This window comes from Sesamum indicum, linkage group LG11 (genome assembly GCF_000512975.1).
Source record: "Sesamum indicum cultivar Zhongzhi No. 13 linkage group LG11, S_indicum_v1.0, whole genome shotgun sequence".
Lineage (NCBI taxonomy): Eukaryota > Viridiplantae > Streptophyta > Magnoliopsida > Lamiales > Pedaliaceae > Sesamum > Sesamum indicum.
The window spans coordinates 13,925,005-13,952,004 of record NC_026155.1 but is presented as its reverse complement, the minus strand read 5'-3'; the positions used below and the strand labels follow the sequence as shown (position 1 = coordinate 13,952,004).

Below are 27,000 nucleotides of genomic sequence, written 5' to 3'. Positions count from 1 at the left end.
AATTTTTCCCTACTTTGCAAGGGTAATCAACAGTAAATTTACACATCACTCAAATTGCACAGCTTTTATGTAGGTTGACACCCATTGGTTGAGTCCAATGTTGAGATCCATCATGTATCTCAAAGAAGATATGGACTTGCAGTGATCTTATATGGTGTTAACTAAATCTTCTTACTTGGTTCCCGTGATCTTTGGAAATGCTACTTACTGTAGTTGCAGGAGGATTATTTTTGTTACCTTGTCTCATCTTTGTTGTACTTACTGTCATGATGAGTCGGTGACGGGCAGGTGTCTTAGAAGCTGAAGTTGTTGGCTCGAAATGCTGGATGCCGCTGCTTTAACACAGCCTTTTTCTTCTTATATAGACTTCAGCAATAATCAATGATTATATTTACTTGACATTCATTTCCAAATGGCATTATAAATGTTGCAGAAAGTGTCACTGGAAGTAGTCAAGCTATGAGGAGGAAGTCGGCCAGCTCAAAGAAGCAGGAAATACAGTTCTCCACCGACTCAGATTTCTTCCTCGGACTCGCTCACAAAGCAAAGGTTAGTTGGAGAGACTTGGTTTCCAGAAAACTTGTGATTATTAGGTATTGGGCTCTTTTGCCTCTCAAGTTCTTTCTGTCTGCAACCGAGTTGGTTTCCAGAAACCAAACTATGGGGGTATGATAGAAACTGAAGTACAAGACTAAGATGTCCTTTTGTTTTGTGGTTACCTTGGGATGCGGTTTATAACTTGGTAATCCCCACACAATTTTGGTGCATCAGACTGCAGTCCACTCTGCAATTTCGGCCTGGCTTGATGGGTACTAAAGTAGGCCTTGCGCCCTCTAGACAGCAACAAAGTTATCTCCACTTGGAAGCCTTGTCCATAAACTCAAGAATTTAGTGGCAGATGCAAAGTCGGAGCCAGATTTTATGTACTGCCTTTCCATACTTCTTGCTACCAGAAGCTGATCGGATTTTTGTCCAAATGGGAGGAATTCAACGGGTTTCTTTGTTAACAATCCTTGCTCAAATGTATGGATGCAATAGAAATTTCAGAGACTAGTCTCCAATGTCTGGGGATATCAACATCAAAAGCATATGTTAAGGGGCACTGGTGGAAATCCAACTACAATCAAGCATAGTATTTTCTTTGAAGACAATGATGAGTCCACCCAATGCTATTTTTTGGAGTCGAGATTTCACCAAATCAGAGAGAAATGCCTGTACGGTACTGGAACAAAAAAGCATTAAAGCCGCCATAGAAGCAAAAGACAAAATCCTAATGGAGAAGAAAAGTTCTCTATATGCCATATGTGCTATTTTGCAAGATTATCCATAAACGTTTACGGTTAGATTAATTGTCTCACATCTACATCAGTTTTTTTATTCAAAAATCTGAGAGAAAAAACTAAAACTTGAGATAACATGAGCAACACTTTGGCTTGGCCTACAGATGCAAATCGGGAGAAGCTCTTGAGTTGTCTTCATATCCAGGGTCGCCCATTACGACACCAAGATAGTTGGCAAAGAAACCCAAAACCAGATCAGTCATCTGTACAAAAAACCAAAAACAAACCAGGTGAACAAACGGGATTAGATGTATCATTGCAAGATTTCAAATTATTTTTATTTTCAATTTACAGCAGAAGCAGAACATGACCTTGACAAAGAATACTCCTTCCGACATATCAACATATTAGACGAAGAAACATATAACATACTTGTGAAGTATGTAACCATCTTCAGGATGTACTGGATATTGCCTTAGGTCCACAAATTAAGTTCATTGTCTTATGCTGTCATTCATCAAACATAATCCCATTCCTCTAATTAGTCCCAAATATACTAAAAAGCTAGTAAAGCATTTTCACATTTATCAATGCTGCACCATAGCTGTGATAGCTGGTTTGAAACTCAAATTATTTAAGAAAAATAAGTAATATTCAATTCAAAGGTTAGTTCAGGAACCAAATTTCAAGATTTCTCTCACGATCGCACGTAATCACAACAAAAAATATCGTGGTAATCGTACCTCCAAGAAGAATGCGGATTAAGGCAGGTATCTGTAGTTAACCCCTAATTGGACGGAAGGCTGGCGCATGCTGCTGAAGTTGTTGAACAAATTGGGCAACCACCTTTTTCTCGAGTTTCTTCAATTGCCGGATTCAAACAGTAGATCTGCACACTTCGTAGAGTACAAGAAAATATAAAACGAAAAACGTATAATTTAAAATGAGAAATACATTATTTTCCACATTAAATGCTAACGATCATAGCTTGAGGTCATTATAAATTTAAAAGTAGGTTGTGATGTTGCCCATTTCGGTTACATTAAAACAAAATAGAGAAATCTTCAGCCCAATAAATAAACTAAACATTCAGGAAAGCAAATAAAATATCTAAAGCTAACACATATATGCCGATTAATTTAGAAAAGATCAATAATGAGAACCACGAAACTATAATTCAGCCACCACGTTGTCAATGGAAACAGACGAAGACACAGCTGACAGAAAATTCAAAATTTTCATTTCGCTTCAATACAAACTTAAGATCTGAGATAGATCGGAAACAGAAATTAATCTCTGAACTTCTACAACCCCATTGCGACATAGCATTTACACCAAGTACACCTAACCCTAGCACCTTAACCACCGAAACCGTAAAGAGTACGACCCTGCCTCTTGAGAGCATAAACAACATCCATGGCAGTGACAGTTTTCCGACGAGCATGCTCGGTGTAGGTGACAGCATCACGGATGACGTTCTCCAGGAAAATCTTCAGGACACCACGCGTCTCCTCGTAGATTAGACCACTGATACGCTTAACACCACCCCTACGAGCCAAACGACGAATAGCCGGCTTCGTGATACCCTGAATGTTGTCCCTCAACACCTTACGGTGCCGTTTAGCTCCACCCTTACCCAAACCTTTACCTCCCTTTCCTCTGCCTGACATTTTGACCTTCTGCTATCTGAAACTGCAAGCTAGAGAGAGAAATATTTGAAGTTACAGAGTTAATGGGTGGTGCGGGCTGGGGGACGGGTTTATATAGGAGACGTTGGGAGGTGGAAACGATTGAGGCCCATTGGATTTAAGGCTACATCGACGGCTATAGACTGTGATCCGCACGATTTGCAGTGAGTGTTTCTGAACCGTGGATGACGAGTGCATCAACGGCTCATAGACACACGTATTAGTGACTAGTGAGAGGGGGTGCGGATTGTGGTTTTTTAATGTGAGGGGAGAGAGGGAAAATTGAAGTTGGAAGCGGCTATTTTGTGAGGCGGTAAAATGAGAATTGTTTTGCTTTTGCGCGGCCATCCAATTTGTATTGTTATTTGCAATAAAAATATCAATAATTAAATTGTTTATAGGTCTGTATAGTGTATACTATTCACCTCATCTATATTTCAATATATACCAAATACGGGTAAAATTTATTTTAGTCCTCGATATTTGATTTCAACGTTAATTTATGTCTTTTCAACTATTTTAGTGCTTCGCTCTTCATTTTTTTTATTGCAATCTCGTCCGTTATATATTAGTTTAGAAAATAATAATCATTTTAATTGAAAAAAATTATCATTAAACGTGAACTCGGTTTTTGTGCATATTTAATTTTAATTTTTTTGTAAATTACTTATTGTTTTAAAAATATCTATGTTAATTGGATAAATAAAAATAAAAAAAATAGAAAAAAGTTACAAGAAATTATTAAAAAAAAGAGTGAGAAAAGAAAAGGAGAAATAAAAATTGAGAAGAAAGAAAAACACAAATTAATAAAATAATTAAAAAAATTATAGACAGATATTAATTATGTAAAAGTATAGACAATAATTTGATTAATGACATATCAACATAATTGTTTTGAATTTATTGAACTTCTACAATTTTTCAAATAAAAGAACGTCGGATTGAATTAAGGAGTTTTATATATCCTATTTTTCAATATTTTGGCTGGCATATTTATTTTCTTAATTTATGCTCTAGTTTTTTAAGTTTTTTATTTAAATATTGTTGCTCTATTTTTTTTAGTTAAACTATTTTCTCCAACTCATTTATTCAATTTTTTTATTTAAAAATTTCAATAAATTCATTAAATTATATTAATATATTGTTGATCAACTTATTATTTGAGGGCCAACAATAAATTATTTCAATTAAAATGATTATAATTCTCTAAGTTTAAAAATAGCAGGACCAAATTGTAATTTAAAATAAAAAGTGAATGACAAATGATTATTTAAATTGAGTTAAAGAATAGGAACTATTTTGAAGTTAAAATTAAAAGTTAGGAATTAAAATGAATTTTACCCTACCAAATACCGAACATAAAATTTGGTTTAATATTCGATGTTTTGCTTTGGTAAATCGAAACTTGTTGAATATCATTTTCTTAAAGAATAAATAAATATATATTATATTATAATTTTATGAAATATATAAAAAATATATTTTTGAAATGTATATAAATGTCATAAATATAATTAACTTAACTTCAAAATTATTAATTTTATTCAGTTAAATTGACTATCTCAATTCAATATCTGGTATGCCATTTTCACGCATTAAAATTTCTTCGACTAATACTCCTGATTATTTACATGAAAATAAATCATACAAATTATATAATTAAAATTTATTCGCTACGATATTTCAAACTTAAAAATCTATTTTTCATGAAGTTAAAAATAATAAGCCGGCATCTGTGGGACACAATTTTCTTTTTATAAGTTCTCCACTAAGTTCTCAACACCGTGAAAAATTTTAGGAAAAATTGCAGCAGTCCTCTTGACATGTATAATGTGCAACACCCCCTATAGAAACATAAATAGCAAACTATCTTCCTATTTTTTAAGACAAAGGATTTTACCCATTTAAACAGGGAGGAAAATAACTCTATTTTAAAAAAGACAAGGAGACAATTGACAATTATTTACTCATTTGCAATATAAATAAATTGCATTAAACCCAAAAATTATATAGTACCCAAGGAGTGCCAGTACTCGTCCACAAATTGTTTGCTTTGTTTATGCACGTTTCTACCAGATACTCCACATTACTAGAATTCTTTGCTCTTTCGCACTGCTCTGTGATAAAATCCTTGATATCTTGTGCTGGTGCTTCTCCAAATGCCTTGTGATTTTCGGAAGATATCTGCGCTAACTTGTTTCCTTTGCTTCTGCGAGGTACTTCTCCAAATCAGCATCCAAGTCTTCTGCAGATATTTTCTCACCACGACCTCTACCACCCCAATGATCCTTCCTCATGCCACTAGCAGCGCCTGGGGGTGGTCTTCTAGTATTACTTCTTCTTTGAAGTCGGGCATTTCTTTCACATGAGAAACATCAAATCAGTTATATCCCAAATAAACAAGAAAAAGATTGACTATTTCATTCCACTATAAGGAACATGAAGGGGTAGATATATGATATGCTTTCGACAATGTTGTTCCTGTAAAGAGAGCACAGATGTCGAGTCTGGTGGAAATATAAACTGAAAAACTAGTTCCTTGTTTAATTATTTGGTTCTTGGGTTATTCCTATACCTGCCATGTGAAGCTGGAAGTAGCGGAGGAGGCAAGGCCCTGTTCATCCCTACAATCTCAATCCTCATAGGCTTTCCGTCCAGTTGGACATTGTTGTATCTCTTGATGGCCGTTTCTGCATCTTGGCTTCGAATAAACACTACTTCTGCAGTGCCCTACAAGAAAAAAATCTTACTTTTAAAAACTGAGGTAGTAATCAAAGATGTTCTGGAACTACCACATCTTGTGCTGAATTGCTATACCTTTGATCTTCCACTCCTATCATAATGGACTGAACAACCCATCAGATCACCGACACACAAGAATATCTCCTGCATGCATTAGCGGCATATGGTGTGTAAAATTATCCAACTTCAAGCAAGCAAAAAAAGTTCACAAAAGACTAGGAGTTGGCTCAGTGAATACTGGCAATGTTCACAAGTACCTCTTTTCTAGGTATTTATTGTGAAAATTGTAATATATGTCAACAAAAGAAAATTATCCGATCATGTAAGTATCATGATTTAGTAATCAAGGAACACAAAGGGCATAATAAAAAGAACATCCGAAGCGTCAGTTACCTTAGAACTAAAGATAATGAAGGGAGGATAATGCCTCAGAATTTTCGTTTGGTGGGAGACAAGATAATGATATTCAAGTGAAGAAAACTTCCAACTTTTTAGCTGTTTCCTAGTTACCAAAGCTTAAGTGATTCAAATAAAATGAATTAACCTAACGCAGTTGCATGGAGCATTTTGTATCAAGGAATTGAAGCCTTAATATTGAAATTAAAAAATCGCATTGACTTTAAAGGTAGCGAGTATATTGCGAAAGATTTACCTTAATGTCGTCATCAGAGACCCCACAATGCAAATTCGAAATCAGGAGCTTAGTCCCGATTTCAATCGCCGGATCCTTATCCCCCCCTCCACTGGGAAACGCGGCCCCCGCCGCGAACATGCCCTGATCTAAATGAGTCTCCTGTGCCTGAGCCAGACAGTAAGATTCCAAAATTTAGCATAAAAATTTAAATGGACATGATCGGTAGAACATACTAAATATTAAAAACTGACATTGGCGAATGAATATGGAGCGGCGCGGCTGGCGAAGCGGTTCTGGAAGCGGCGGGTAGGTCCTTGGACAGACGTCCGGTGTCCGGCCCGGTAAGGTTTGTTCATTTTGATCATATCATCCAGCGTCATGTCCAGATTTGACATATTTCCTCCAAGTAGTGTGCCGTTTCCACAGACGTGTATCTACATTCTACAGAGAAGGGTTTTTGAGCAGTTTTCTAGAAGGTTAGTAATAATTACAAAATCTTAATATTAAGGTGTCGTGGTGTAGTTGGTTATCACGTCAGTCTAACACACTGAAGGTCTCCGGTTCGAGTCCGGGCGACGCCATTATTAATTACATTTTTTAATTTCATTCCGTTTTTTTCTTTTTGAAAGTCCAGCTTCGAACTCTAAAAACAAATTGCAGGCGCGACGGTTTTTCTCCATTCAGTCGCAGGAGTGGCTCCTCGCATTGCTTATATATACACTTTTAAAGGCGTTAACTCTAATTGCGTAGACTCTGTTGCATTTCATTTTTCATAGTCAAAAAATGTTGTCACTAGTCACAAATGGTGATAAGAAACTAAAAATGCACCCAAAAACTGCTACTATTTCTTATTAGTTACACTATTTTCTTTAATGGCACTTCTGATAATAAGAATGAGTTTATAAATAAAATTGAATCCTTTTATTGATACATTTGCCAATTAAAAATCAAATACCAGAAAATCTAAAGGTTATATATCAATACTAACTAGCAAACCGAGTAATTTAAATAGTAGAAAAATTAAATCGAATCGTTTTATATTTGCCGTCGGATCATATCTTAGAATCTGATCTTTTCACACTGTAGTATTGTGATACCAACAGAAGTAAGAGCAGAAACAAAAAAAAAAAAAAAAACAATTAAACTTATTACAAATCCGAATGTAGTCCCTATTTAAAATTCGAAAGGAAAAAAAGGGTCCTCACACCAAGAAAAAAAACAAGCCTTCTGGTTTCATGAGCATTTTGTAGCCAGCTGCTGCGGATAACTTCACAACACGGAGAAGCAGCCCTTTGGTTGCATGATCGACTATTTCATTATAAAACCCTTTAGACTGGGTTTCCATTGGTTCCCATTAAGGGAAAAAATCTGCAAATAATCATTCAAAGACATGCTAACCTCAGATAAACCCTCCGTCAGTCCAATTGGCATCTGATTTTTCATTATAACCTTTTGTCTTCTGATCAGATTTACTGTCGTACGAATTATCATATCCGTCGTCGTCGTCTTTAGCATCATCCCAGCCTGCCCAACCATCTTCATCCTGGGATGTTGTGCCCTTTGGAGTCTCTTCTTTCCTGCTATCTTTGGTGTCCCAATCATCCCAAGAACTATGGCTAACAGAGTTAAACTGTCGACCTGATGAAGATTGTGCTCCAGCAGAAGAATTCCATCCTCTAGACTCAGGTCCAAACTCCTGAGAGTAACCATTAGTATCACTTTCTTTCTGCTGCCAGCTGTCATTCTTCCAGCCAGAGCCTTCTTTTGTGAACTCTTCAACCTTTTGGGATGCCAAAGCCATTACCCCTTTCATGATCCCCCATGTCCTTTGTCCAATCTCGGACGTCTTTGCGGTCACAACATTGACAGTTTCATTCACCTTGTAATCATAGCCCCCATCTTTTACCTGAAAAGAGAAAGATAGATGAACACCTTATTATTATGTTAACACAAGGTATCTGGATGAAGGAATCTCTGGTGTCAAGCAAGCCATGACAATTTTGAATTTCTTAAACACTTTGGCGTGACAGCCACACGGATTAGCTACTGTTGTTTCAAATAATCTCAAGTTTTCTAATGTATAAAGTTTTCCTTGAGTTGCTAGTTGAACACACCTATCCAAAGTTTTTCTTCATTTTCAAACATAGAAAGTGCCTCCCAGTCGAAGATTTAACCACATTCCCTTTCTTTTGTTATAGTAGTTTGACAAAGTTGCAGATGGTATAAGCACAGAAAAATGATATTTTGATTGAGGAACAGTTATCAGAGAGAGTACATGGCCTAGTTGTCCAACCAACTATTGACCTATATCTGTTTTGAGTTGTGGCGGTGTGGTTTAAAAAGAAACAATAGTACAGACTTTTATCAAAGGAAAAATGAACCAAAAGCTCCAGAATCAATTTCGCCAGTGGAAAATTGTTAGAATTGCTTAAACCATACAGAAAATCAGGGAGAAACTTGAAAGATGAGCAAACAAGAACTGAAGGAATCGATGCCAAAACCTTGCCCCAATCAGATTAAGTCCAAAACAAAAAAATGAGCACAATTTGATTCAAACTTCCTCAAGTAAACAGCACAAGTCAAAACAAAGAAAGATGGCCTGACCCACCCTGCTAAATCTATACATTTCTACAACTTGATAGAACTCCAGGGCATCCTAAACCTCTTTCCAATCAATCCGTCTGACATATTATATCTGTCAACCCCTTCAATCTACCCTAATGTCAAACAAAGTTAAGAACCTGGGAAGAATGGTTTGTAGTATAGATCTTATTTCAGTTATCTATACTGAAACACCACTTAGAATCATAACATTGATGCAGCAGATCTCAAAACCATCAAAATTTACAGAGGATGTCTGTGCAGTCTGCCTTACTTCCACCGCAAGCATCTTAGCAATACTCAACATGAATAATGCCCAACTGTGAAAAAGGTAGAGGACATGGCTCACCAAACAAATGTGGAGAATAAAAAGTGCGCATAGGATTAACTAAGTTTTACCTCCATCAACTTACATATTCCATTTTCTATTTATCAAAGTAGATTTAGAATAAGTCTATCAAAACATAGGAAAAATAGAAGCTGAAATACCTTGGAAGTCAACTCTTTCGTCCCAGCTTGAACAACATTTGCGGCCGACTGCGCTGCGGATGCAGCTACCATAGACAACCTACCAAATCCCTACATATGCAAGACAACATCAACAATTATATAAACATCGATAACATTATGCAAAAAGCGTAGAAGAACCTGACGATTGCATGCAAATTCACCTGAGTAACAACAGTAAGTACATCCCCCTCTGAGTGATTTCTCCGGACTGGTGGTGGATTTGATCCAAATCCAACATACCTCCCACCTTGAGAAGGGGGAAGCCCTTCCGGCCGCGACTCGTTCTCGGCCATCTTCCTCGCAAAGAAACTCTCCTTATTAGCAGCCGATGCCTCCAACTCTGCCCGCGAATACATATCCTCCGTAGACTTCGAAGGGGATGGCCCACTGCCCGTCCCCGAACTCCTAAAATCTGACACCGTATTATTCCTCCTAAGGCTGTTGCTCGAATGATTTCCTACATATCCTCCATCATCAAAACTATCCCAATTATCCCAACCCGCGTTACTCCCCGCATTACCACTTCTACTGCCGCCACCACTCAACGGGGGCTTACTGTTAGAAGTATTCCTAACATTATTATTCGATTTCAATGTCTCTTTTACAACGGGAGGATCAGACCAGGGTCTGCCCTCCGCAAGCGCCTGGATACGATCACGATAAATTGATGCCGCCTTCGTATTGTATTTTGTGACAATGTCCGTTTCTTTAGGGATTCCGTACTGGGAAACGAAACTATTGAACCTCTCGTTTCCTCCTAGCTCCATTTTCTTAAGCTGGATATCCGACCACGAATCCATGGTCACGGATCGGACGAAGGATATGTGGACGCCGAGACCACGGTGTTTGCCGGAGCACTCGAGACACATGAAAACGCCGTATGATACGGAAGCCCACTGGGGGTTTTTTTGGGAGCAGTCGACGCAGATCTTGTTGCCCGGCTGTGATTGGAGCTCCCGGAGCCGACGCGAGGACGCCATACGGTGTCGAATCGGTGATCCGGATGAGGTATGTTAGGGTTTGGATTGGATTGGATTGGATCAGATCTGGAAGAATGGGAAGAACAGTGATCAGATCATGAATCGCATATATGATTCGAAGGAGATCTGTCTGTGTTGGGGCAATAAGATAGCGGGGAGGAATAGGCGAATAGCCGACACCATCAAAAACGTTTGAGGTGGATAACTGCTGGTGTACAACTGGGTATGGGTTGTCCAAAAATAAAAAACACGGGGGCAAATATGTAATTTCATCCCTGTTATTGTCTATGGTTCAGTTTAGTTACAAGAAAAGGGAAAGTGAACAAGTGAAGAAATTGTAATTGTACCAACTAATCTGTTTCGTCATTTTTTTTTAATTAATAAATAAATAAGTTAATATTATAATATTTTTAAATTATTTGAAAATTTAAAGATTGAACCTAAAAACTTATTAATCAAAAAATAAGAATGAAATATGCCTAATTTTGTACAAAAACAAAATTCAAATTCAAATGAATTTCATATATATTTAATTTTACTTCATATTTATTTATTTTCTCTAGTCAAAAATAATGTTATATACCTTTTTTATTTATATTTTTCCTCTAAATCAAACAAGCTCCAGGTAAGATAAATACAAAAGATTTATTAAAAATAGTGAATTATTTTACTTAACTATGGAGGATAGTTGGTTATGTATTAATTGTATCTTATTATCTGGTGTAATTACACGTAATTTTTTTTTAGTTTAAAAAATTATATTTAATATCCATGAAGTTTGCTTCAATCTAGTAAATAGGTCCCTACGTTAGTGAAATTCTCTGAATTTGTTGATATTGATAAAAATAAATAAATAAAATTTGATATCTACCATCGATTGACTTATTACTGATTTACTGCAAGTCAATCAATTTTTTCTGATTAACTACTCTTATAAGGGTTAATATAAACGTTCTCACATGCATTACTATATGAATATGTATACGGGTTATTTGTTCATAAAAATATTTATTTGACATGTAATAAGTCCATAATAAGTCAATTGGGATACATATAGATTTTCATCCAGTTTTATTATTAGTGTCAACAAATGTAGTGAATTTTGACTAACAGAGGGACTTATTTGTTAGACGAAAGCAACTTTATGGATATTAGATGTAATTTTTCAAATTACATTGGACTATCCAAATTTTAAGTAATTTAAAATATACTTTTTTCATTTATTTATATGATTATATATATACACACAATATACAACAGTATATATAGATATATTGTTGTAGGTGGCAACGGCGAGTGTGGGCATTAATTTTGTTGTATCTTAAAATCAAAATACAAGAAAACTATCACAAATAAAATATGTATTTAATAGATAAAAGTTGGTATAATCTTTACATAACCCTCTTATTCTTCTCTTCAAGAATATATGTGACAAATATAAAATAAAATCTTCTTGTAGATCTCCTTTTGACTTGGGTTGAATTTCTATAACATTAATGCGAAGGTTTTGTTCGTAGTACCGAATCAAACGATACAGTATTAACTTTAAATTTTGAGGATTTAGAATTGAATTTGCCACTTGAATCTTCTTGCGAATATATCTATATATTTATAACGTTAATTCGAGGACATAGTGCCTATAATCCTGAATTTAACGTTATGATTTGTGGCGCACCTTCTATGAACAACTCAATCTTCACTTTGAACGCGTTTGAATATTCTTAAACTCAAGGGACCGCGTAAAAAGAATTATTCAACCTCCTTCGCTTGCCTGACTCTTCGTTCTCTAGCTATGTGTTTTTGAATTAACTTTAGAGCCCCCTTTGTATAGGTGTTAACGAATTAGAGTTGTAGTGCACTTGAACACATTTTTTATTATATCTTTATAATTTAATTTAAAAAGATAAATCATCAAATATTTGGCAAGACATGATTGGTCAATTTGACATTATCTCTTTAATATTTGAATTTTTTAAAAGAGATAAATATCAAATTATTTGTCTTGATTTAATTGGAACTACATGCAGTTGCTCCACGTGGCGCCGTCTGATTGACTTGAATATTTGACTGCAAGCATTATTTGATTTATCAAAATACTTTATTTTGACACTTGTCGGCCATTGATTTAATTGAAAAATATATATTAAAATATTAACTAAATTGACTATTTACATTTCAAATTAATTTAGAAATTCTAAAATATAAATAGAAAAAAATTATAATTGATCATTAATATATTATTTTACACTTGTCATTGCTCAATTAAATTATAAATTTTACTTGTCGACAGTGAGGTCAGCCTCCTATTGCCCTGTTTGGTCGCCTTCGCCTCTTTTGGAAGGGGCGACGTCGAAGGTGCCACCACAGGCAAGTAGTGTCCGACGATAGAGAAAAAGAAAGAGAAATTAAAGAAATTAATTTTTTCAACCATTAAATATTAAATAATTTAAATATTATTTATTGTAAAGAATATAATTTAAAATAATTGATATAATTTTTGAGTATTTTGATATTTAATTAGTATATTTAAAAAAAAATTATTAAAAATATATTTAAATTAAATAATAATTTAATTTAATTAATAATATACCATTATTATAAATGACTTTCATATTTCATATAAATTCTTATGTTGAAAAGTAAATTTTAGTATATTAAATTTGTATAGTGTTTTGTGAATTTAAAATTTTAATTTTTAAAAATGTTATATATTTTTTTGGTGTTTTTATATTTGTACTAATGTGTTTCATAAATAGATACAACTTATTATAATATATTTGAACTCAATAAATAATTTAAATTATTCAACAATTATAATAAAAATAATAAAATATATTTAAATAAAAGAATAATATAAATAAATTATTTAAAAATATATTTAAATGTGAAAAATGGCAAAACAGACATTTACACACTCCAAATCCCAAAAAAGGCGAAAAAAAACCCACTAGCTAAGAGGTGAGGATCAAACACTCTCTGTTAGGTTTCTTACAGAGACTAATTTTTTTAAATATTTATTTTTTGTTTATACAATTAACAGAAAAATATTTCGCACTATTTCACCAAAATATATGAGTATTATACAATTTACCCAATAAAAAATGAATAGATCCATCACAGTACAATCCACTTATACGAACTACTTGTTGCTCTATATTTATATATCCTCTGAATAGTATAAACAACTAATCGACTAGGATCTTCACTCCTGAAAAGAATTTAAACGTAAAAAGTGAAGTAAAGAAACGGTATAAAATGTCAAACACTGATCATCATCCTCAGACTACAAGGCTTTGTTTGGATTCCACTCTTTGCATTTTTCGAGACAAGATAAAACACACCGAATGTTTGTTTTTGTGTTTTTACACCTTATATGCGTGTTTTTTAACAGTAATTCTCCCAAAAATACAACATTAAACATAAAATATTTATATATATACATATTTATATATAAAATTATATATAAAAATATATGATTTGACAATGAACAGTGATTTTTATCTCCCAAATCCCAACATCAAACCTACACCATTTATTTTAAAATATTTTAAATTACCCCCAAACACAAATCCAAACATATCATCTATTTTCAACACACACTAACTTATCTCTATTTTTCTATCTTTATTTTCAAAACACAACGCAAACGTCCCAAGTCCTCACCTAAACCTGCTGTTTCCCATCTTGTTAAATGTGTTTGAAATTCGAATCATTCTTTCACCATTTCAATAAGCTAACTGTTACAGTAAAATCAACAGGATACGCAGCACAATAGATATCATCATTAGAAAAATATAAACTAAACCATGACATATTTTTCTTCAGATCATATCTTAATTTGATTGTCTCAAACTGTAGTTCTGTAAACACGATGACAGTAACTGTCAAAAACAATTAAAGTGATTACAAATCCGAATGTAGTCTCTATTGAAAATCAGAAGGTAAAAGAAGGTCCTCATAACATGAAAAACAGTTTGGTTTAATGAGCACTTTGCAGGCTGAATACAGACAATTTTACATTTATCGACTATGCTAACCTCAGAGGAAACCCCCCTCAGTCCACTTGGCATCTGATTTTCCATTTATACTCGTTGTCTTACGATAATCAGATGCACTGTGGTATGAATTATCATATCCATCATCTTTAGCATCATCCCAGCCTGCCCAGCTATCTACATCCTGGGTTGTTTTCCCCTCTGGTGGCTCTTGTTTCCTGCTGTCTTTGGTGTCCCAATCATCCCAAGAACTGGAGCTAACAGAGGCAACCTGCCGTCCTGATGAAGGTGGTTGAGATGCAGCAGCAGAATTCCATCCTTTAGACTCCTGTCCAAACTCCTGATAGTAACCATTACTATTACTTTCTTTCCGCTGCCAATTATCATTTTTCCAGCCAGAGCCTTCTTTTGTGTACTCCTCGACCTTCTGGGTGGCCAAAGCCATTACCCCTCTCATAAGCCCCCATGTCTTTTGGCCAATCTCTGACGTCTTTGCAGTCACAACATTGACAGTTTCGTTGACCTTGTGATCATAGCCCCCCTCTTTCACCTGAAAAAGAGAAAATTTTGTACATTATTGCTGCCCTATCATGAGGTAATCTGTACTGAAATGTACTATCATATGCTGCCATCACTTGAAATTATGCGAACCACAATTGATGCTGCATATCTCAATATATTAGTGTAAGAGCTATGTATTAAAGTTTTAAGTCACCACAAGTAAAGATTTTTAAGCCGACTGCACATGTACAGAGTTATCCATTTTCCCAACGTGGAAAGTGCATGTCACATGCGAAGATCTGAATCAAAATCTCTTTTGTTTCCTAAGTTATAGTAGTTTGACACAAGTATGTCGTAGGTAAAGGACGATGACTCAAAATTTAGAAATCAATACATGCAGTCCAATTTTTATGCAAGGACACATACGATATTATTTTGCTCGAGGGAGGGTTACCAGAGAGTACATGCCTGGAAACTTCCAATTCGCATAACCACCTATGTGATCTATCTATTTTATATGAGGTCTGATTCTGCAGCTTAGGGCTATAAAAATAACAGTATACACATTCATCAAGGCACAAACAGATCAGAAGATCCACAATCATTGTGATGAAGAAATAATTGCTAATATCATGCTTAAAAGATGCAGATAACAAGGAGAAACTTGACGGATAAAAAACAAGACATGAAAGGAATCATTTGCAAAACTTTGCCCCTAACCCCATCAGGTCCAAGATAAGATACAAACAGAATTTGAAGCAAACTCTTGCCTAAAGTTGCATATCACAGTAGATCGAAAACAAAGTTAAACCAGCTCTGTGAATATATAATTTCTAGCATGTGGTAGAACTCAAGACCTTGCTAAACCTCTACCCTGATTGTAGGACACAATGCATCCATCAATACTTACTATTTACATCCGGGAACATAAAATATTGAGAAAATAAGTTTGAGGAAGAATGATTTGTGGAGAAGAGCTATTTTCAGTTCTCTAGTTCCACATTACCCCCAAAAAGCGTAAACTTGCTGCTTCTGAAACTGTCAAACTTTGCATGGGATATGTATTTCAGTACCACCTGCACTCTGGCTTCATGTATCTTAGGTACTAACATTATTCAATTATATGAGTTACGTCAAAAAACATGCACATAAAAATAAGCATAACACAGTTAAAAAAACAATGGGAAGAACATCAAATGCACATAGGAATGACCAGATTACCCTTCTACATGAATATTGCATTGTCTATTTAGAAAGCAGAATCAGGACATCTCTATCAGAACACAGGAAACCAGACATGGACCTACCCTGGATGTTAACTCTTTAGTCCCAGCTTGAACAGCACTTGCAGCAGACTGCGCAGCAGATGCAGCTACCAAAGATAACCTACCAAATCCCTACATATGCAAGACAATATCAACAATGATGCAACAAATCAATACATTGTACAGAAGGCATACATGAAAACAAAAATTGCATGCGAATCACCTGAGAAACAACTGAAAGGACATCCCCCTCGGAATTTTTCCTGGGGGCCGGTGCTGGACTCGATCCAAATCCAACATACTTCCCACCTTGAGAGGGCGGAAGCCCCTCCGGCCGGGATTCATTCTCCGCCATCTTCCTAGCAAAGAAGCTCTCCTTATTAGCAGCCGACTCCTCCAACTGCGCCCGCGAATATATATCCTGCGTGGACCTCGACCTTGTTGGAGCACTGTCTCCGTTTCCGGAGTTCCTAAAATCCCCTACCGTGTTATTCCTCCTAAGGTTGTTACTCGAATTATTGCCAGAATACCCTCCATCATCCAAACTCTCCCAACTATCCCACCCTACATTACCATTTACACCACTGCCACCGCTCAACGGAGGCTTACTACCATAATTGTTCCTAACATTGCCATTCGATTTCAAGGTTTCCTTTACGACGGGAGGATCGCGCCAGGATTTGCCCTCGGCAAGCGCCTGGATGCGATCACGATAAACTGATGCGGCATTCGTATGGTATTTCGCGACGATATCTGTTTCCTTAGGGATTCCGTACTGAGCAATGAAACTATTGAACTTTTCGTTTCCTCCGAATTCCATTTTCTTTAACTGGATCTCAGACCAGGCATCCATGGTCACGGATCGGACGAAGGAGATGTGGACGCCGAGTCCGCGGTGTTTTCCAGAGCACTCGAGACACATGAAAACGCCATAAGATACCGAAGCCCACTGGGGGTTTTTCTGGGAGCAGTCGACGCAGATCTTGTTGCCCGGCTGCGATTGGAGGTCCCGGAGCCGCCGCGAGGCCGCCATACGATGTTGAATCGGGAATCGGATACGGCGGGGCGTCGGTAGGTGGGGGTATGGATCGGATCTGCGGGGATCGATAGAACAGCGATTAAATCATGTATCGCGTGCGTGATTTGTAAAGGGGTTGAAAGTATGTGGAAACCGAGAGGAAACGGGAATGGCCGACACAGCAAAATATACAGAAATTGCGCTTATGTTATGGACTAATACTTTACTCCTTTTGCCTCGCAACTTTTTCGCCCTACCAAATTGCACCCTTAAAAACTGATAATAGCATAATGCGCCCTGAAATTGCACTAGCATGGCAAAAGGCACCCTCCGCTTTTTCCGGTAAAATTTCATCCAATTGAGGCCAAATTAGGATAAATTATATCGAATTACGATTAAAATTGATATAATTATAAATATTTTCTCTTTGAAAAAATTATTAATAATCTTATACGTGACATAATTATATCATTCTTTAACGTTAAGATAAAATGTCACCTCTTTCCTTACTAACCCTTTATTTTTACTCAAAATTAAAAAAAAAAATATATATATATATATATATATATAAAATAAATGTTGGATGGATGTTAGTGTAAAAAATATATAAAAATTTGATATTGGAAGGATATTATAATTAAAAACATACATATAAGATTCTAAAAGTATTTAAAATTATAATTCAAGTTTTAAAAAGAGTATTTATGGTATTTAAATTTTGTATGAAAATTAACAAAACAGATAAATTATTGGACGAATATTGTTAATAGAGGTATTGATATTTTTTAAATAATAAAAAAATATTAATAATTATAACAAATTATATGGGAGCTCGACCATAATTTACCCGACAAATTATCCAAAAAATAGAATTCCCCACAAGACTGGTTTACTTGCATTCTGCACCCAGCCTATAAATATCTCAATTATCTATTTTTCATCGTGAAATTGTAAAAGGACAAAAAAAAAAAAAAAATTTTCATCGTTGTAAAAAGAAAAAAAAAAAAAAAAAAAAAGAGCAGTTTCCACCCTAATTTATAATTCCTCTGTCACAAATAACGATGCAATCTAACTCATTTTCCACTAGAAAATGATGCATGACCTAACTTTCGGATGGCCAAAGCACCGTTAAGCGAAATAATTAGGGGTAATTTACATCTTGCGCATAGCTCATAAACCACTTCCCACCTAAAATAACATCATTTTTTTTAAGAAATAAAAATACACCTAATAGTATATATATGAAGAAGGTAGGTTTATTTATTTATTACATTCACGAACACATCCAACTCAAAATTTGAATATGAGATCTTTCATAGAAAAGTTTTGTACCCAAGTGATTGAGTTCCCCCCTTTAATACTATAAAGAATATAGGGGTAGCATCCCATATATTCGTTACGATGAATTACGTATAAATCGTATGTGCTCGACTAAGATTTTTATAGTGAGAGGACTAACAATAAATATAACACTCAAATTGCAGTAATTATTTGAGTTTATGTATTAATAAATTAATCGCTGCTGCACGCGCTTCTAGCAAGCATTAAAAAAAAAATCATGATATAAGATTAAGAGATTCTTTTTTTGAAAAAACAACAATCATGGCGTGAGAGTGAGAAAGACAAAAAGTTTGTTAGATGAAAGAAACGTCACGCAACAGAGAAAAAATATGTTATGATTTTAATTTAATAAAAAAAATATGGAGAAGTTTGATGTGAGAGAAACAATGGATTATAATTATAAAATTATTAAAAAAAATAAATTTACTATTCTAATAAAAAAATTTTAGAGAAAAAAGTGAATTCAAGGGTAAATTTGGCACGACAAATGGTTTTTTTTGTTTTTTTATAATAATGTAGATGAACAAATTTTGTAAACTCATGGAAACGTATATATTGCTGTTAAAAATGAATGCTAATTATTTCCTGGAAATAAAATTTAGTAAGGATTTAATTATAGTAGCACATGGCTAATAGTTCACTATTTTTGTTATTTATCCAAAAAATTCTATTTTATTCTTAACCAAAAAACTTTAATATATTCATTTTACCATATTATTTGCGATTTTTGTAATTCCTCTTACTCACTCGAAAAGATTTGCATTTGAATTTCATAATTTTATTATTTGAATATATTATTTTATATTTTATAATTACTATTCGACCATTTTTCAATTGGGTAATAATTTAAATTTTCAAGCAAATGAATTAATTTTGTTATCATTATAAACTAAAGTAAAAATAATAATAATAAGTTTTTTACCGTTGGGCCCAACTGAAATTTGTACCGTTGGAGATAGGCCCCAGCCCAATTTTTTTACAACATCAGGTAAGAGAATTTTGAAAAAAACATAAAGAAATCGAGAGAGTTCAAGAGAAAAGCCCCTGCTCTAATGGCGACGCGTTCTCAGGCAGCCACCTCCGCCGTTCTCGTGCTGCGACCGCCCTCAGGCCTCCATCTTTAGGTACTTCTTGATTCCACGATTTCTTATTTATGTTTAGGTACTTCTTGATTACACGGTTTCTTATTTACTCTTGAATTTTTTTCTTTTTCTTGGAGGTTTTGGCTAATTGTTTCAAGGAACTACTACATGGGTTCTCTTGAATTTCTCGGATTATTACCTAAAAAGGTACTTTGCTTTTGCAAGGGTTCTTTTATAATTAGTTCAGGAAGCATGAGTTCACACAATTTTCCCATTGCATAACAAATTTGTTCGATCCGGTCTTGCTCAAGATTCATGCCATTTGTCCAGGAATTGCATTTATACATATTGCCTGCACTCACAATCTTGATTACACGGTTTCTTGTTTGTTCTTGAATTTATTTTTTTTCTTGGAAGGTTTTGGTTTTCTTTCTTTCAAGGCGGCGTTTCTACAATCAGACTTCCCCCGTGTTTTAGCGGTCAATTTCTCCTATCTCCTGTCATAATGATTATATGTTATTAACTGAAATTTAAGTGCCGCCATCCACTCTCTGTTACCCCAATTTGATCTCAACTTAAAATTTCTGGTTGGACTGTGATTAAACTTCTTAAACCAATCAGTACTTGCCCAACCCATGGGCCAACCAGAATATGAACTCTCAACTACATCTAGAAAGGTATTGTGGTTATGAAATATCTGTTGCATATTATGCCTTTGAATTGGAGAATGCCACAGTTATGTATCTATGTTGTTTTCTTCCCTGTCTTGGTTTCTTCCTAGTTCTGTCTTAATGCAAAGTACAAGGAGAAAGGACTTATTTAACAGAGATGTCTTATCATCTATTAGCAATTATTTTATTTGCATGCTTCATTGTTAGCAATATTGTCATTGTATATCTCTTGCTAGTGCTATTAAAATTGAGAATTGCCTAGTATGCTTCAGGTCCCAAAAAGCATGAGGTAGATATGATAAGTCGTCATTAGTTAAATTCCAAAAGTACGTATTATGCAGTTACAAATGGTGGCCTAACACTGTAGCCTGTTTATATTTAATTCTACAAGTGAAGCATATTAGTTAGTATAGGTAATGTGTACTCGTTCATTAATGGTTAGGGGCGCTAGAATTTGGATTTGGTTTGCAGATTCTGTGTTGCCGGATAACTTTCATATTGTTAAAAATTGTGTGGGAATCAAAAGAGTTGAGTAGGACTTAAACACTCAATCGGGACACATTCCGGCCGCTAAAAGTGTGTTTTTTGATGATATTTTAGAACCTAATGTTAACTTGTGTATCTTCATATTCCTCTCTTCGAATTACTAACTGAAAAGTGACCAATGACCTTATCGGTTCTTCCTTGCCGACTTTTCCCCCATATTTTGAATCGAGGAGGCTGAAACCATTGATTTTATGCATTGTAAACTTCAAATCCAAATTTTGTGCGTTGGTTTCTTTGAAAAACTCACGTGACCATCATTTTGACTCGGAAAGAATAGGATTGAGAATGTTTGAGGCCGTTGAAATGTGAACGATGAAAGGATAGAGTTGACTCCTAAATTGGAGAACAAATCTCCCCTTTTTTGTAAATTTATTCTTGATTAATTCGTCGTGTTGGGTTTTTCTCATGAGCCTGCTTTGAAATTTTTTGTTGTTATACATTTAAAATAATTGTATGAATTTACAGAAATCATGTTGGTCCATTTTAACATCTTATATTTGCAGATGTATCACAGAAAAATATCGAAAAATCTATATTATCCAACTATGAGTTATTTTATTTGTGCACTTTGGAAAATTAAATACTATGCTAAGCGTAGAGCGGTTGTCTAGATGCCAATTAAATTTGCTTTTCTTTGTGAATTTTGTGAATATTATTACATAATTTCAAGATTTGATAAATGTTTTTTAATGAACAAAAAGTTTGGTAACTCAAATAATACTAGATATGAGAATTTTTTTATAGTTTTTATGAGGAATTAACTATAGTGTATTTTAAAAAAAATTGTTGTTTTTTCTTTTTTTCTTTTGCTAAGATATGTTTTCTCTTGTCAAGTGTTTTTTGTTATCAACATATGTTTTTAAAATCAGCATCAAGTGTACTAATTTCTCCCAAGATAAATTTACAAAGTCTGAATATTTTGTGTAGTTTAACAAGTATATAAATTTACTGTTTTGTGGATAAGCGCATAAAAAAAGTCACGTGTTTTTATTTTAAGAGAAAATTGTTAATTGATTTTTATTGACATTTTTTAAAAGCAGTTTTTGTATTTTTTGGGAACACTTTGAAGTTTGAAATGCATTCGGTTTATTACTTTTGAACAAATGGATAATTTTTTCTTTAGACTTCCAAAAAAGTGTATAATTAACTTTTTTTTGTTGTGAAAAATAATTGATTTCATAATAATTAAAGAAATCTTTTAAGATGATAGGTGCAAAGGTAATTGAAAAATAAACAATGAGATTGGCATCTAGACAACCGTTTTACCGTGTAGTATATGATATTTTATTTCCAAAGTTCAAAAATAAACTAATTTGTGGTTGCGTAGTAGCGATTTTTCAAAAAATTTTACTGTGATACATCTACAAAGTTTAGATGTCGATATGGACAAATATGGTGTTTCTGTATGATTTGTACAAAAGTCTTAAATGTATGACAAACAAAAGGTTTTGAAAAGGCAAATGGGATAAAACCAAACATAATGAATAAGTTGAGAATAAATTTGCAAAAACTGTGGAGAATTATCTCCCCTTTAGGCGTCAACTCCTAACTCATTCGTCGCATTTGAAACTGGCCTCAAATTTATAATCCTATTACTTCCAAGTTAGAATGTTGAGAATGTGAAGGTTTCATAGAACTCACATACATTTGGGTTTGAAGTATACAAAGAAAAAAATTCGATGGTTTCAACCTTTCTTGAAATTTAAAATATGGGGGAAGACGGTGGAGAATAACTAGATAGGGACAAAGGTTGCGTCTTTGGTTAGATAAATGGTAGAGAGGAAGAGATAGATACATAGGTTGTCATGTGGTTCTAGATAGTGTCGAAGAACACATTGCTTTTAGTGGTTAATGTGAAACAATTGAGTGTTTGAATCTCTACTTCAATCTTTAAATTCCCAAACAATTTTTAGCGAGATGATGTTATTTAGGCAAGCACTGAATTGAGAAACCAAATATGAATTCTAGAGCCGTCGTAATTGACGAGTTGCATGCTATACGGTTATGCATTTTGCTCTTTAAATATACTGATATTGTTGATTATGTGCAGGTTAATGCTAGTGAAGATGATACAATTGCCGACTTGCATCCATTCACAATGACACACTAGCTTGCATGTCTATCGGGCTCAAGTATTTCTTCAAGACATCAACAGCCATTAGCTTAAGAATAAATCTAGCCTATTGTAAATAAGAATACTCTGTTTGTAGTACTTGTGTCTTCAGTGAAAAACGTATATTCTTTATACTCCTCTTTTTATTTTTTATTAAAATTGCCTATTGCATTACTTCAATTTTTAATACCACGCAATGTCCTAATTAGAATCTTATTTATATAGATAGAAGAATGATAACCATGTGGATTGAGATACTTAACTTAAAACAGTATTACACCTTCCAAAAGAGCACTTGTGTTCCAATATATGTTCACTTCATAGCAATGCTTCTCAGTTGGCAACTTGTATTAGAAGCTTCATTGTTAAAAGTTGTAATTCAAGCACCTTCCATACGCAGTTGATTCCATTGTGGCTGAGTTAACCACATGGAAGGTATATTGTTGAACTCAAGCAACTAAAGAACCAAATAAAGCAAGCCAATCTACAGTATCGAGTACTAACAGACAATTATTTCTCAAATAAAATGTAATGCGAGTACATTAATTGCTTTCAAAATGCCTCAGGCAAACTATTTTAATTGACTTAGATACTGATCAAAACATCAGGTTGAGTCAGCTACCGTTTTGGGAGTTACCCATAGATGATCAAAAAGTATTCTTACACCACTTCCTTTCAAAGTCCCAGGTGCCACAATTTCAAGCATATCCGATACTGCTTGAGTAACATATGCACGAACTTCTGTTGCTTTTGCCCAATAAGGGCACAAAGTACCAGCTACTACCTCAGAAGTGTCTAAGAAGATCAGCTTCTGCTATTACAATAGTACACCACTATATGAATGATGGGTCAGCAATACAAATAATAATCCATAGACCAGCAACCCCTGGAAATCATAGCTAAATATAGAAATATCATAGAATTTATAGTTCAAAGCAATTAATTTAAGCATTTAATATACCTGCATAAGAACAGCAAATAACAAACATGATAACCCTCCTGATATTCTAACTAAATACACTTAAAATATGGATTTTTCCATGTCCCTGTCTTTTCATGATCTCTGCAATAATCTATTTAACCAAATTATGTTTATATTTATAGGCCGCAGCAAAAAAAAAAATATGTTAGAAGAAAAGCATTTGATCTTCATGTTCATGGTCTAAGAAGTTCCTAATGTGTATCACGTCACTCCACATGTGAGGAAGAGATTGGTAGAAAGAACCATGAAGAGATAGCACGGCAGGAATTCACTCTACCAGGGAAGACAAACGACTACTCTATTTTTCTAATTGTTGTATAAAGAGAAAACTTGTTAATACAGTTGAGAATCTTGTCATAATGTTCAATTGAAAAGAAAGTACCACTAAAACGAAGCCATAAATCTCATTTGCTGAAAAGAACATATGTCTCAGAAGCTACACATGTATGCAAACCCCAAAAGAAAACTCTGATGAAATAATGTGCCAGCCAAGTTACCATCTTCAGAATAGACGAGTCTATCACAGAGCGAGCCAATGATAGTAGCATCAGTGTCAAACAAGGACTAAGTCAAGCACACAATGTTCAGTGTCAAAAGTCTAGACAAAGTTCCTTTCTTATTTTTGTGTCGCTATAACCACTTTACACCCCTTGACGAGGCTTCTTTTAGAGCTTCTGCAGTTGATACAGAAATTTGAGTTTTGTTGTTGAGCAGTTTACCTTATGTTAATATTGTATCATCGCATATACGTATACGCAAAAAGAAAAGGGAAATACTAAACCATCACCCCTCGTAGTATCTTATTCTTACAGTCCATGCCTTCTCTCTTCCTGTCTTTTGACACGTCAAAATGCGATTTTCTCTTTGATATCTTGAAGAAAGAGAGAAGAAGCCACACTGTTTTCTGTGGAAAATATTTACCACATGCTATTAACAATTGTGCTGAACAGTTGATTATATATAGCACACGGGAAGAAAAAAGGAACATGCCAGCTATGCTTGCTAGCTCACATCAGCTAACAAACCAAAGAGAGAAGAAGCCATACTCTGTTTTCTGTCAAAAGGAATGATGAATAGCACCCAAGAACTCAACAGCCTCCTCAAGTTGGCACTGGGCGAAGTGTCACCAAGCCTAAGTTGGACACCAGAGATAAAAGCTGGAGCAGGAAGAACTTTGGTATCACATCATAATCAAAGGAGGATTTATCCACAAAATACAGATTTCCAGCCTGATTGCCCACCGCTATAACTTGTTTACTCTTCGGGTCCTGAAACATACAATGAGACGCATGAAACAACACTTCAACAGATAATGAGGAGCAAAGTTTGGGAATAGAGAGAAGGTTGAACTTGAAGGAGGGAACCAACAAAACGTTTGTAAGAGTGAAATTTTTGTGCAGTAACATTCCCAGTATGTGTAATAGAGTGTGTAGAGGCATCGGGTAAATGTATAAGTGTGAGATTAGGAAGAGCTATAAGATTGTCAAGGGAGCAATTATTGCCACACATATGGTTAGTCGCCCCCGTGTCTATAATCCAAGAAGATAAAATGTTATTTCCAGAGCTACCAAAGGCAACGTTCATACCTGCGAAATCGTCCTCGTGAGCCAAGTTCCCATGCACCTCTCGAGAGCCAAGTTCCCATCCGGTTCTGCACAATGCAGTGTGAAGGAACGAACTGTAAGCTCATATTATATTGTGCACATAGCTAACTCACAGATAGAAGGTTATACTTGAATGTGAACATGAAGTGCATCACTATAGAATGAGTTTATTTGAGAACATTTCCAACACGACTGACTATTTGTAATAAGTTGTCACGTAAGTGTACTGTGAAGTGGTGAACAGATTTTAGGGGTTTGGGCATGAGATAATGATGAGCACGCATAAACTATGTGAAGTCGTTAACTTCACATAGGTTAGTGTTTTCTTTTCCTTTTTTTTTTCTTTCGCAATTTCCTTTTTTTCTAAAAAAAAAATACTTTTGTGAAGTGGCTACTCCGAGTAACAAATTCACATTATAAAAGAAAAAAAAAAGTTATTTTTGATTCCTACCTTTTCACGGCATGTTTTCTTTTCCAGTTAAAACATTCACTAGCTTGGCGACTCTCGAAAATATTAGTCAACTCAGGCGTGTTAGAAATATGAGTGAGCAAGTTCCAAGTAATTTATATGATACTCGTCTTTTTTCAGGTTTCAAGATGTTAAAGAAGACCAAACTGTTTTTTTATCAAGAAGTTACTGATCATCATCACATAGCTTTGGTTGGATGTTGGTACCATTTGGAGATACTGAACTAAATGTTAGGGAATGCATAGGAAGTCCTATCAACCTTATCACAAGCAAATGCAATGTCGTTTGGTATTAGAGTGCACAGTATCATCGCCTGATTCAAGATGTGGATACAAATTATCTGACAAAAGCACTCTAATTATTTGCATGGTCAATGATCAAACCATCATCACATCCATTCAACACAAAACATCAAGAAACAACCGGTTGACACTATTGAAAGCATCAAGAAACTATTGCTTGACACTATAGAGATTTAATGTGCATTCCGATTGTCGTCAGACTACACTTACCTTTGTGTTGACTGATGATAAGCCTACATGACATAGAACAATGGGCTGCTGGCCTTCCAGAGAGTCATTACTTCCTGAGAGGAGTAATCAGATCTTATTAATAAGAAACCAAATCGAAATTCCTCAACTAATCCGTCCGAGAATGCTGGATTTCATAGGGATACGGGAACATATTGGTGAGCAAAGATCATCAGAATGTCAACAGAGGTTCGGATGGAAAGGATGACCTTCTCTGATCATGAGGCCCTTCATTTCATGTAGAAATCAATTAATTGTACTTTAGAAAGTACTTTGAATCTTGAAAGTGTAGGGGTTCGTTACCCCAAGAAATCCAGCCTGCTATCATCTCCCTAGAAAACAGTTCAATGCAGCGCGCAGGCTTAAACCCTGGCACATAGTCTAGCAGAATCTCTGAGAATGCAAAGACATAACAATGAATAACCTCGATTTTATAGACTTAGTGACA

At 34.9% G+C, this 27,000-nt stretch overlaps 4 protein-coding genes, 1 long non-coding RNA gene and 1 other non-coding gene across 6 annotated transcripts; 2 read left to right on the top strand and 4 right to left on the bottom strand.

Moving 5' to 3' along the window:
• On the bottom strand, positions 2,434 to 3,024 carry LOC105174435 (histone H4). Its single transcript, XM_011096539.2, has one exon. It carries the CDS (start codon positions 2,948 to 2,950, stop codon positions 2,639 to 2,641), a length of 312 nt encoding a protein of 103 aa, XP_011094841.1. The 5' UTR covers positions 2,951 to 3,024; the 3' UTR covers positions 2,434 to 2,638.
• On the bottom strand, positions 4,931 to 6,805 carry LOC105174434 (THO complex subunit 4A). The gene is made up of 5 exons (XM_011096538.2): positions 6,596 to 6,805; positions 6,363 to 6,509; positions 5,786 to 5,854; positions 5,544 to 5,698; positions 4,931 to 5,326 (listed from the first exon to the last, which is right to left on the bottom strand). Exons 1-5 carry the CDS (start codon positions 6,737 to 6,739, stop codon positions 5,158 to 5,160), a joined length of 684 nt encoding a protein of 227 aa, XP_011094840.1. The 5' UTR covers positions 6,740 to 6,805; the 3' UTR covers positions 4,931 to 5,157.
• On the top strand, positions 6,852 to 6,925 carry TRNAV-AAC. Its single transcript has one exon. It is a non-coding gene; the product is annotated as a tRNA-Val (tRNA).
• Positions 7,391 to 10,659, bottom strand: LOC105174433 (probable ADP-ribosylation factor GTPase-activating protein AGD6). The gene is made up of 3 exons (XM_011096537.2): positions 9,617 to 10,659; positions 9,435 to 9,524; positions 7,391 to 8,250 (listed from the first exon to the last, which is right to left on the bottom strand). The coding sequence occupies exons 1-3, from the start codon at positions 10,433 to 10,435 to the stop codon at positions 7,744 to 7,746; spliced, it is 1,416 nt and encodes a 471-aa protein (XP_011094839.1). The 5' UTR covers positions 10,436 to 10,659; the 3' UTR covers positions 7,391 to 7,743.
• On the bottom strand, positions 14,231 to 17,424 carry LOC105174432 (probable ADP-ribosylation factor GTPase-activating protein AGD6). Its single transcript, XM_011096535.2, has 3 exons — positions 16,420 to 17,424; positions 16,239 to 16,328; positions 14,231 to 14,980 (listed from the first exon to the last, which is right to left on the bottom strand). Exons 1-3 carry the CDS (start codon positions 17,227 to 17,229, stop codon positions 14,474 to 14,476), a joined length of 1,407 nt encoding a protein of 468 aa, XP_011094837.1. The 5' UTR covers positions 17,230 to 17,424; the 3' UTR covers positions 14,231 to 14,473.
• LOC110011257 lies at positions 19,551 to 23,103 on the top strand. The gene is made up of 3 exons (XR_848829.2): positions 19,551 to 19,679; positions 19,775 to 19,844; positions 22,905 to 23,103. It is a non-coding gene; the product is annotated as an uncharacterized LOC110011257 (long non-coding RNA).